Raw genomic sequence first — 12,791 nt, forward strand, 5'->3', positions numbered from 1 at the left:
CATTTTGTCACTGGAATCAACATGGATAGAAGCCAGATCCAAAACCAACACTGAAATTTGTTTGGCGTCTAGACCAGGCAAAGATAGGATTGCTATTTAAGGGATCTTACTTGTCCAGTTAGCTATGCAGGTACTGACACCATATATCACTGGTGCCCATATATCTCCTGGCTCTGCCCCCAACAGCTCCAACATTGCCTGTACATTGCCACAGCAATACAGTGGCTTACGCTGTTGAATATCCCCTCCTGACCTGCTCAGTGCAATTTAACCAGGCAAGAGACTCTCCTGCTCAAGGGGCCCACAGAAGCTGTCCCTCTCTAGTCAAGGTACCACATCAACCTACTTCTAGCAGATTATTTTTAAAGAAGCCCAGAATAAGTTTCTAAATGTGAGTAAGCATATTACTCAGACAACCTTCTTTTGGCGAGAGATCAAAAACATAGAACAGAGTCAAGCAGTGTTGTCTCAGATTTTGCTTACAGGTGTGTGAGTGGGGTGAGGATAGGGGTGAAGAAAGGGATAACGGACTGAGACAAAAAAAAAAAGTCCAAGGTCCAAGGGAAATGGTGCACTGGCTCCCGGTGGAAGCACGGGTGCTATTGAAATTTTCTTGCAACTGTTTTAAGCTGGTTTGGGGATTAGCCCCAAATTACCTTTTATCTCACTTTGTGTTATGCAGCCCAACGAGAATAACTAGGAATTCCAATTTATTTGCTTATCCAAAAATTACTGGTTGCAGATATAAGACTTTTTTGGGTAGGACTCTTGCATTTCAAGCAAGGAAGCAGCAGTCTTGGTGGGGCAAGTATATTAGTGGAGCTATGTTGTCATATGTGTATTTCAAAAATTAATTAAGACTGCGTTATTTGATAAATGTGTTTCCTAATTGGGGTTATCATTGTTAATCAAAATTTTAAATTGAATATTTTAGGAAACCTGTTATATTTTAACTAATTGTACTTGGCTGGTTGTCCAGCCTTCTTCTGTGTAAACCGCCTAGAAATCGGTATAGAAGAATAAAGTTATGTTATGTTATAATTCAAAAAAAAGGAGAAAGGCATAAGGGAAAGAAAACACGAATGAGGAAAAGAAACAGTGAGCCCATCAGGGGGTTAACACAGGAGCTATTAGAAAGGAGATGAAATACCCCCCCCCACACACACACACACACACACACACACACAACCCCCCCCCCCCCCCAAAAAAAAACCCGGCAGTGCTTGAGTGTTGACATAAGGATCTGGAGCTCCCCCTCTGGCTTCACAGCCTGAGCCAGCACCTGTACTTAGAGCTCGCAAGATTTCAGCACCCAGGACAGTTCAACAGCATCCCAGAGGAGGAACCTATCCCGCCACTCCACCTATACGCCTCAACTATAACTGCATGTGCAATTAGCAGAGCGGTGTGATTCGTTCGTTTGGGTTTCGTTTGATTTTAAGAATCCTTGCGCTCAAAAGGCAAATGCACCATTTGCAGCGGTGCGGCACAGGCTCGGGGCACCTCGGCTTCTTCCCTCGCCCTGCTGCCAGGAGTTCAGCAGGCGGAGGCAGGCTCTCTTCGGCACTCCTTGCTTTCGGCTCAGCTCTTGGCACACGCCGCGACATTGTTTTCACGCAGCCTCCAGTTGCATTTTTTTTCCTGATTTTTTTTTCTTAAATAATTTAAAAAAAAAAAAATATTCTAATAAGTTTTGCCCTAGAGGACGCATTGGGTAGCTCTGCAACTGGTTGAGAGGTGTGTTTGTTTTGGAAAAAAAGAAGAAGTACAAGTCGAAGATTTTGCAACCTAGTGCCACTATAATAGCACTTGTCCAGCAGTTTTCCTCTTCCTGCTGCAGAGGGCTGAGAGAATCGATGAAGTGCCCGGACTCTCCGGCTCATCCCGAACGAGAGCTGCAAAGGGAGAACAAAGTACAATAGCCCGAGGAAGAAGAAGGGGGGGCTGATGGAAGCACAACTCCCCCCGAGCTGTCAGTTTTAAGAACTGAACTTTCGATTTTATTTTACGTTTTTTAATTATTCGTTCTCTCTCATTTATGTGCTGAGAGGGTAACGTTTTAGAATGGGCTCAAAGCACCCTCGATCACGCAGCCCTGTTTTTTGGTGACCTCGTCCTCGGCGTCCGATCAGCATTTTTTTTTTTTTAAAGGAGGAAAGGATGGGAAAGGGCAGGGCGGGGGGTCTCCCAAAGCGACAGACAAGGGCCTCCTTTGTGGGGGTAAAGGAAGAGCCACTCTGCAGCACGCATGAATGTAAGTATTGTGAGGGCGGGGGGAGGGGAGATGCTTCTTCGGATCCACACTTCAGCACTTTCTTGCTGCTGAGGACGGTCTTGCAGGGCTGCCCAAGTCCGGTCCTTGAGATCTACTGGCAGGCCAGGTTTTCAGGATATCCACAATGAATATGCATGAGAGAGATTTGCCTGCACTGCCTTCTTGGTATGCAAATCTCTGTCATGCATGTTCATTGTGGATACCCTGAAAACCTGGCCTGCCAGTAGATCTCGAGGACCGGACTTGGGCAGCCCTCCTCTAGAAGTTTTTGTTTTTTTTTAAATTATCAAAGGCACACCATGAGGGGGAGGGGTGGAGAAGAGGGCAGGATTAATTGTACTCATAAAAAAAAAACCAACAACCCTTCATAAATTATAGGAGCTTAGATGTGATTTTCCTTCCCAAAAAATAATAATAATAGTTTTTAACCATATTTTCCACGTCTATTAGCACTGCCTTTTGGTCTCCCCGGGGCGGAAGGAGTATTAAAATGCACAGTGCTGCCTGCAATCTGGTTCCTCTATAGAAATAATAAACACTGGTAGTAGTAAAATCATTGCTACCTGCTATGTTGCCTTCTCTGCTTCCCTCTCGCTCTTTCCATCCCTGCTATTCATTCTTCTCCATTTATTTTCTGGATCTTTCTGTCAATCTTCTTGTGATGTTAAAAAACAAAACGAAACACAGCATTCTGTCCGCTAACCTGATTCTCGCCCGATCGGAACTCGCACAGTGCGAATACGGGCATCGTTCCTGGTCTTAATCTAGTTCTTGAGAACTGAAGTGCACGCTAAATGAAATAGCTACAGGTTTCTCTCCCTTCTGCCCTGTTTACCATTGTGCAGACACGGGTAGTCGGTGACTGGGTAGAAAAATGCTGCACTGCCCAGACACTACCTTCAGATGCCTATTATCAGGCATTGGTGGTGAAACTGCAACTAGGGTGACAAAGCATTTTGGAGCCGAGCTTTCCTTAGTGACCGTTTCCCTACTCGGTTTACTGGCAGCTGCAGCAGGCAAGCAGGGTACTGGGCTGGTTTGCTGCAGCGAAAGTCCCAGAGCATCCAGCCACATTTCAGATTCTACTTTGTAATTCACAGGAAGTAATGACATGTTTCTTCCGTCGAGGCAAATTCAGGGTGGCACCCTTGGCTTCTCCCTAACTTTATATATATACTCATATATTTCAGAGGGAGGCAAGATCTTGTGTGTATAGGATATAAAGGTGTGTGCGCGCATTTGAGGGTGAATTAAAGATTCATGAACAGTCTGTCCAGTTTGTTTGTTGCCTGCTATTCCTTTCGGACTCAGCTATGGATCTTCATTGATAATGCAGAAGTTCTTTCCCACATGGTGAAAAACATACGGACATGTTTAGAAACTGAGGAATATAAGAGTGCATCAGGGTATTTCATCCAAAGCACTTAGAAAAAAAAAAAAAAGTAGCTTGTGGAACTTGTGAGATACTGGTGTTTAGCTTGTGGCACTCAGTGAATCACATCCACAGCAAGCTAAGTCATATTCTGAAGTGATCTCCTTGTAACCTTTAGACTCAGTATTAATTTCTGTGTCACCCTTGAACCAATGAAGGTGGGGCAGGCAGTATGGGGGGGAGGGGGTGCTCACTGCCTGCTGTCTGCCTTCCAGGGTATGTGCGTGTCACCAGTAGTTGAGCTCTTCTTTAGGGTTCTGACCCCTCCTGCTGGGCGAGGAAAAAAGAGGGAAACCACCCCTCTCTGAGGTCATTATTTCCTCGGACGAAGGGGCAAAGGACTGGTGCTGAATGAAAATATCAGTGGAATTCAGTGGAAGGTGGGGGGAAGTAACGGGAAACATCTGACAGAGATGAAGTATCTGACCAAATTTGTGTATTCTTTCTTGGAGATAGATAGAACTGAGAGAATCAAGTTATTCAGAAACATAATAGCAAAACAAGTGAATACAAACACCTGTAATCAAGCAGTTCAAGGATACCATTACCCTTATTTCACAAAACACGCTATAGTTTGAGTGTGGCCTTGATAAACTCCATTTTTAAAATTCTCTCTCTCGATGTCCTCTATGAATAACAATTTCCAGCTCTCTGAGAGGAATGAAAACCTTGCAAGAACATCAGTTGTCCTACCCCTCAAAATATTTATGTACTCTTTCCTTAGCAAGTGTGCCCCCAAGTCCATGAGATATGCCAGTTAAGTATGTACCTATCGTGTTTTCCCGAAAATAAGACCTACCCCAAAAATAAGCCCTAGTTGTAGGCAGCTGCGCTTCCTCCCATCTGGCCCCCTGCCCTCGTCACACAGCTGAACCCCCACTGACCCTTTATCCTTCCCTCCCAGCACATCCCCACCAACCGCGACCATAAATACCTTCCGGCAGAGGAGCATCGAGTCAGCAGCACTCACAGGCTGCTTCGTGGCCTTCTCACTGGGGCCTTCTGTGTTCCACGTTACTGATGATGTCATCAGTACACAGAAGGCCCCACTGAGAAGGCCATGAAGCAGCCTGTGAGTGCTGCTGACTCGATGCTCCTCTGCCGGAAGGTATTTATGGTCGCGGTCTGCAGGGATTGGTTAGGAGGGAAGGATGGAGGGTCAGCGGGGGTTCGGCGGTTCAACTGTGTGGCAGGGGTGGTTGTTCAAGGGTTCTGCTGCACAAGGGATGGGAGGGAGGGAAGGATGGAAGCTGGGCAAAGGGTTCTGCTGTACAGGGGGATAGGAGGGATGGCGGGATCGAAAGATGCTGCATAGGGAAGGCACAAGGGGATGGGTGAGAGGGGAGGAAATATGTTGCACATGTGGGGGAAAGGAAAGAGGAAGAATTAGGATGAAGGAGAGGAAGGGAGAGATGATCATGTATATGGAAAACATAAGCCCTACCCAAAAATAAGACCTTTTTTGGGCCCCATATGAATATAAGACACTGTCTTATTTCCGGGGAAACATGGTATCTGTGGTATTAATTGAGCTCAAACTGGTTTCCTGAGCAGTTATGAAGTGATAAAGGTTCAAATCTCTCTCCAGGACTCCTCATTGATTGATTCAGAGTTCCATGATTTGTTATTGTGGGCCAATCTACCCCCTTATTCCTAGACATACCTATTTATAAAACTAACCAAAAGACCTCTCTAGCCCCTAACAAAAAGATAAGCCTACTCTAGAATGCCTCTAACTAAAGCAAGCAGAAGACTTAACAGTTACTGTCCTTCCCATTGTCGGTGGCTCTTGGGGGTCTCTGCGTCTTACCATGACTCTGTGGCAGTGACACACTGCTGTCTCTTTGCTTTGCTGAGGTCTCTTCTGCAACCTTACTGACAGATGAAGTCACTGTTGGGTGCTACCTATGGTACTCAACAGAAAATGGCTCTGAGACTGTCTCTCCCACTGCTTTTCCTTGGCTTAGCTGGGCTCAGCTTTCTGTTCAACAAGCTGATCTTTGAGGCTCTGTTGTCACTTTTTCTGACTCTTCACTGGCAGTTTTCCTCCTTAGCCACTTCACTAGGTTACTTCTAATGCTGACACACACAACCTGTCGAATTTTGTATTTCTTCCCCTTTTTCTGCTTGTGTGAATAATTTGTATTGTTTGTTAACCCATATTTATATAATTTTTAATATGTACACCACTTAGATATGTGATAAGCGGTTTATCAAATTTTAAATATACTTGAAACCTTCTTTGCTAAACTGATCTCTTTTTATCTTTGCCCGTCTGTCTCTGCCCCATCTGACTTCTGCATCTATCTCTGGTCTCTTCTGTTTCTTACCTCTGTCTCGGAGCTCTTCTCTTTTGTCTTCTAGCTCTTCCTGCTGTCTTTCCTCTCTTCTTGTGTGAGGAGTCAAGGTAAGGAGGCTCCTCCCAATTCCATGGGCTCCTGTCTCTTCAACCTGGAGACCTTTTGATCTTGCAGGTCTGGATTTTTAGTCCAGCATGGGCCTGTGTGTGCTCCATCTGTTCTTCTGTGAGAAGCAGAGTTTCATGAGCTTGTCACTCATATTCTTTCTTATGTGCTCAGTCTCATATGTCCCTGTCCCTCGTCCTTTTCATTTGGGGGAGGAGGGGTTGTATTCCTGATCCTATGATATCAACGAGTTCTTCCTGATCCAAGAGGAGGAGGAGGAAGGGAATATTGTGTTCCGGGCACTAGCTTCCATCTCTGATGGAAAGAACCTTGGATCTCTTGCCTCTGCTCAAGCTAGGTTTTCTCTGGCTGATGGACTTCCTCTTCTCAGGCCAGTAAGGTGCTTCCCTTTTCATATTTATTCATTCATTCATTCAGTTTTCTATACCTTTCTCCCAGGGGAGAATCATTTTTTCCCTGTCCTGGTGAGTTCACAATCTATCTAATGTACCTAGGGCAATTGGGGAATTGGGTGACTTGCCCAGGGTCATAGGGAGCAGCATGGGTTTGAACCCACAATCTCAGGCTGTAGCTTTAACCACTGTGCCACTTTAGAAATCAAAATGTAGCAGAAGTGAGCCAAGTATAGGACAATGAAGCCATTGTGACATCACTGATGAGGCTGGCTCTTATTGGTGGAATGTGGCATTATGATATCACAATACCAGCTCTGGTTATCAGAGGCTGAAACATTTCACATTATTTATGTATTCAATTTTCTATACTGTTCTCCCAGGGGAGCTCAGAACAGTTTACATGAATTTATTCAGATACTCAAGCATTTTTCCCCATCTGTCCCGTCGAGCTCACAATCTATCTAACATACATGGGGCAATGGGGGACCAAGTGACCTGTCACCCAACTAGAGGTTTATTCATTTAGAATGGATGCTACTACAACACTTCTTGAATGAAAAGGATCTCAGAAATCAAAACCATAGACTAAATTAGTGTCTATTGGTTATAGGTGGATTGAATTTTCTTTCATTGATCCAGTTGATTGATTCAGTGGAATTCTTTATAATATTTGATACAAAAAAGTTATCTTTCATTCTTTAATTAATCTTTTTTCTTATTTCTTTATCTTTTTTTTATCCTTTTGACTTTAAATGTGTGGCAAAATACAGAAAAAAATATTTTCTTAATTATGTGTATTAAATGGTACTCAATGTATTTGATGATAACCACTACTGTTATAGAGGTGTAGCAGAGTACTTGTGATTAATGCAAATCAACTGGCAAGAACTCCAAACAGTAATTACTTTAAACATTCAATGCATAAATGTCCAATGAGAGAAACACATCTTATATGCGCTGTTATGTGGATACACTCTCCACTGTAAGTAGCGATTAAAGTACCAATGGGTCCCATTTCGCTGACTAGGCTTCTTCAAGGCTGGTCTAACTTTCTCGCCAATGCTCCCTTGTCTAACCCCTGCACCACATCTCAGACATAGTATGGAAGAAGATAGCATGGCGATCATTATCTGACAGATGTCAAAACATAGTTAACAAAGCATGGTAACATAATATGACAACACGTGACATGGTATGTTGAGCATAGTACGGTAAAACACAGCAAATGATGGCAGATAAAGACCCGAATGATCCATCCAGTTTGCCCAACCATACATGCCATAATCATTTAATTTAACATAACCATAATCATTTAATTTAAATGGTCCTTTTTCTTAGATATTTCTGGGCCAGAAACCCAGAGCCGTGCCCTGTAGTGTGCTTAGATTCCATCTGCTGGAGTCTCCGTCAAAGCTCCTTCCAGCCCATCTTAACCATCCCAGCCATCGAAGCCCTCCACAGCATGGCAAACATAGTATTACAAAGCATGGCTAACATAATATGGCACAGCTTGGCAAAACTGGTAAGGTAAGCGTGCATGATGAAACATAGCATGGAAAACATGGAACAGCAAACATTGTGCGGCATGAGAGATCATAGCATGGTAGACATAGCATGGCAAACGTAATATGGTAAATATACTGCAAGCCTCTGCTTCATGACTGAGGCTCATCTAGCTTCAGCATTTCTTCTTCCTCCTGGCTCCAGTCCTGTTCTGCTGCTCTCTCTTCACAGCATGAGAGGATCTCTTCCCCTTCTGCCCATGGCATCTTGAAGAATCTCTGGTAGAGGAGTGGGTCTTCTCCTCAGGTCATTGCGATGGTCATGCATCTGATGCCTGCCTCCACTGCGGTCCCAATATGGCACTCACTACCATATTCAAGGAGACTCCTTTGTCTCTTTGAATGTCTACACACTGCCTGCTCCTCACAACAGGTGGCTTTTCACTTCTGGATTTATGGGCCCAGACACTGCTGTGGAAGGAATGCTATATTCTTTCCCTCTTCAGCAGGGCTGCCCAGGGGTACAAAAGGGGGTTCCTTTCCAAGTATTAAAAACCCCCCAAAACTGTTTACACTATTAAACAGTGATTTACAAAGTCTGAGTCATTAAAGGGCCAATAGATTTACCTAAGTGTCATCACTATTAGTTTAATGCTGGGCTCTAAATTTTTTATTTTTATATTTTTTAATTTTCTTTCTAGGAGCTTTGGCTTGATCTAGTGAGCTAACTTTCATGTGCATGTGGCGTCCAGCCCCTTGGGATGCAGAAAGTTATGCCCAGCACTACTGCAATGGCAATTGGAGCTCTCTCTAGCTCTCTCCTCGTGACCTGCTGCCTGATGCTCGCGCTCTGCAGCCCCACCATCCCTATCCAAAACATTGCTAAACCTCACGATAAAGAGGAATTAGAAACGAGTCAGGAGAAGAGGGAACACACGCCGCGAGATGGCCAGAACCAGAGTCAAACGGGCCTGGCCAAAATGAATGAATCCGGCAGGAGTTGGAGGGATGAAGCAACCCGAGACTGGAAAAGCAAGGGGAACCGAACTGGCTCTAACAGAGAACCCTTGACAAAAAAGGCACAAGCTTGGAATGATCGGGGAGAAGGTAACCAGTCTGAGGATGTTCAAAGGCAAGAGCAATCAGATGGTACCCAGGAGGAACCTTTAATGGAAGAATTTGACGCAGAAGTTGTTCCTACCCATGAAGCTCCAGAGGAATATGTTTATCCTGATTACCGTGGGAAAGGCTGCGTGGATGAGAGTGGCTTTGTTTATGCCATTGGTGAGAAGTTTACCCCAGGCCCTTCTGCCTGCCCGTGTCTTTGCACTGAAGAGGGACCCCTCTGTATTCAACCTGAATGCCCAAGACTTCACCCACGATGCATTCAAGTAGACACCAGCCAGTGCTGCCCTCAGTGCAAAGAGAAAAAAAACTACTGTGAGTTCAGAGAGAAAACCTACCAGACTCTTGAAGAATTCATGGTAAGTGATCTGTTTTGCTCTGCCTTTTTTTTTTTTAGTTGCTTTACAAACTTTGAGCCAGATTTAAATATTGAGCTAGAAAATAGAAAAAGCTCATAAGTCAATTTCTGAAGCAGCTTTGAAGAAGGGAGTCTTTTGGTACCACACTCTCATTTCATTCCTTTTATGGGACGGAGAAATCCCCCAGAAAGAAACTAGCAAGCAAATATTTAAGAACAGAGCAGCATCACAATTTATCTTAGGTTGTGTTTTCTTTCTAGTGGAATTTTCTCTAGTAAATAGATAGGCCAATTTTCAAAGTGATTAACCAGCCAAAAATGACTCCTGGCCAATTAAATTGCTTATTCGGAACTAACCAGTCATCTTCAGCAGCACTTAACTGGATAGTACTGCTGAAAATGTCCAGCTAGTGCCCAACTCAAAACTGGCTATTTTGGGGGTGTTCCAGAGGCGGAGTCAGCACATGGCTGGTTAAGTTTCAATACATGTGTTCAGCCATAGGCGGTCAGTGACTCAGATGTTTGGGGAGGAAAAGGCAGGGCAGGGGTAAGCAATTCCTCGAGAGCAAGGAGCCAGGTCAGGTTTTCAGGATATTCACAATAAATATGCATGAGATAGATTTGCATCTCAAAGAGGCAGTGCATGCAAATCCATCTCATACATATTCATGGTGGAGATCCTAAAACCTGACCTGGCTCCGGCTCTCGAGGACCAGAATTGCCTACCCCTGGTATAGGGCATGGTGATATGGGGTGTTGTGGTCCAACTTTAAATCCTTTGGGTGCGTTGCCTCTCTGTCTGTTCTCTTTCCCCCAATAGTCCTTCTCTCTCTTTCCTCCCATGAGTGCAATCCCCTCACCATATAATTGCCACATCTCTTTCTCTTCTTCCACCACCACCTCTTCACTGACTCACTGATACCCCTGTGGGTCCGCTGCCTGCCTGAGTCCATAGTGGGAAGAACAAATAAGGGTAAGCTTCTCTTCCCTTCCCTGCCACTATCTCTGACTCTGGAGGCTGCAAAGAAAATTAAATCATGTGCAGGGTCATAGTAACATAATAAATGACAGCAGATCAAGACCTGAATGGTCCATTCAGTCTGCCCAACCGTACATGCTCTATAAATTAATAATTTAATTTAAACGATCCTTTTTCTTAGATATTCTGGGCCATAAACTCAGAGCTCTGCCTGGTAGTGTGCTTAGGTTCTATCTACTGGAGTCTTCGTCAAAGCTCACTCCATCCCATCTAAACCATCCCAGCCATCGAAACACTCCCCAGCGTGTCCTCAACTGAATGGCCATATACAGGACACAAACCGTGCAAGTCTGCCCAGTACTTGCTTTAGTTCCTTCAATATATACCCATTATTTTCTGATTAAAGATCCTCTGTGTTCATCCCATGCTTGTTTGAACTCTGTCACCATTTTCCTCTTCACCACCTCCCTTGGGAGCGCATTCAGGCATCAACCGCCCTTTCTGTAAAGAAGAATTTCCTAACATTACTCTTGAGTTTACCACCCCTCAACCTCAAATTATACCCTCTGGTTTTATCATTTTCCTTTCTTTGGAAAATATTTTATTCTACGTTAATATCTTTAAAGTATTTGAATATCTGAATCATATCTCCCCTGTCTATCCTTTCATCTAGGGCAGGGTGTCCAACCTGCGGCCCAATGAAGTATTTTGTGCGGCCCCGTTTGAGGGCGATACAGTGTTTTCCTCTGCTGCCTCCGGGTGTTTACCATCTTGCCAGCTCCCTCCTCTGTCTTGCTGCAGTGTTTGCACGTTTGTGAGGCCCCAGAAAATTTTTTTTTCGGCCAGTGCGGCCCAGGGAAGCCAAAAGGTTGGACACCCCTGATCTAGGGTATACATATTCAGGACTTCCAGTCTCTCCTCATACGTCTTTTGGTGCAAACCTCCTACCTTTTTCATTGCCCTTCTCTGGACCACTTCAAGTCTTCTTATGTATTTTGTCAAATACGGTCTCCAAAATTGAACACAATACTCCAAGTGGGGTCTCACCAACAGGGGCATCAATACCTTCTTTCTTCTACTGGTTACACTTCTCTCTATGCAGCCTAGCATCCTTCTGGCAACAGCCACCGCCTTGTCCCACAGTTTTCTTTGCCTTTAGATTTTCGGACATTTTCACTCCAAGGTCCCTCTCCCCATCCATGCATATCAGCCTCTCACCTCCCAGCACATATGTCTCCTTCTGATTTCTAATCTACAAATGCATTACTCTGCACTTCTTAGCATTGAATTTTAGTTTCCAGATATTAGACCATTCCTTTAACTTTTGCAGATCCTTTTTCATGTTTTGCACTCCCTCCTTGGTGCCTACTCTGGTAGAAATCTTGATATCATCCGCAAAAAGGCAAACCTTTCCTTCTAACCCTCAGGCAATGTCGCTCAAAAAACATATTGAACAGGATCGGCCCCAGCACCGATCCTTGATGGACTCCACTACTCATCTTTCCTTCCTCCGAGCGAATTCCATTAACCATCACCCTCTAATCCAGTTCACCAATTTGGGTCCTAACTTCAGCTCATCAAGTTTGTTCAAGAGCCTCCTATGAGGAACCGTGTCAAAGGCTTTGCTAAAATCTATGTAAATTACATCTAACATATGCCCTTGATCCAATTCTCTGGTCACTCAATCAAAAAATTCAATCAGATCTGTTTAGCACGATTTACCTTTAGTAAAACCATGTTGCCTCGGATCCTGTAACCCATTAGATTCTAGGAATTTCACTATCCTTTCTTTCAGCAACGCGTCCATTATTTTTCCAATAACCGAAGTGAGGCTTACCGGCCTATAGTTTCCCACTTCATTTCTACAACCACTCTTATGAATAGGGACCACATCTGCTCTTCTCTAGACCCCAGGAACCACTCCCATCTCCAAAGATTTGTTGAACAAATCTTTAATATGACCCGCCAGAACCTCTCTCTGAGCTCCCTCAATATCCTGGGATTGATCCCGTACGGTCCCATTGCTTTGTCAACTTTCAATTTTTCAAGTTGTTCATAAACACTTTCTTCCATGAATGGCACTGTATCTATTCCATTTGAGTGTGTAACTTTGCCAAACAATCTTGGTCCTTCTCCAAGATCTTCTTTCGTGAACACAGAACAGAAGCATTTGTTTAGCATGTTTGCTTTTTCCTCATCACTCTCCATATATTGACACACTAGTCTTTTAGCCCGTTACATTAACGGGTGCTAGAATATATGTCTGTCTGTCTTTCTTTCTGTCTTCCTCTCTCTCCCG

General features: G+C 44.2%; 1 protein-coding gene across 1 annotated transcript in view; it reads left to right on the top strand.

Annotated features, from left to right (window-relative positions):
* Positions 1-2,166: 2,166 nt before the first annotated feature.
* VWC2 (von Willebrand factor C domain containing 2) overlaps positions 2,167-12,791 on the top strand; it is a 151,222-nt gene continuing 140,597 nt past the window's right edge. Inside the window, exons 1-2 of the mRNA XM_033934219.1 lie at positions 2,167-2,254; positions 8,732-9,514. Coding sequence (XP_033790110.1) covers positions 8,792-9,514 — 723 coding nt within the window. The 5' untranslated portion in view covers positions 2,167-2,254; positions 8,732-8,791. The remainder of the gene's footprint in view (positions 2,255-8,731; positions 9,515-12,791) is intronic.

This window comes from Geotrypetes seraphini, chromosome 2 (assembly GCF_902459505.1).
Source record: "Geotrypetes seraphini chromosome 2, aGeoSer1.1, whole genome shotgun sequence".
NCBI classification, from domain to species: domain Eukaryota; kingdom Metazoa; phylum Chordata; class Amphibia; order Gymnophiona; family Dermophiidae; genus Geotrypetes; species Geotrypetes seraphini.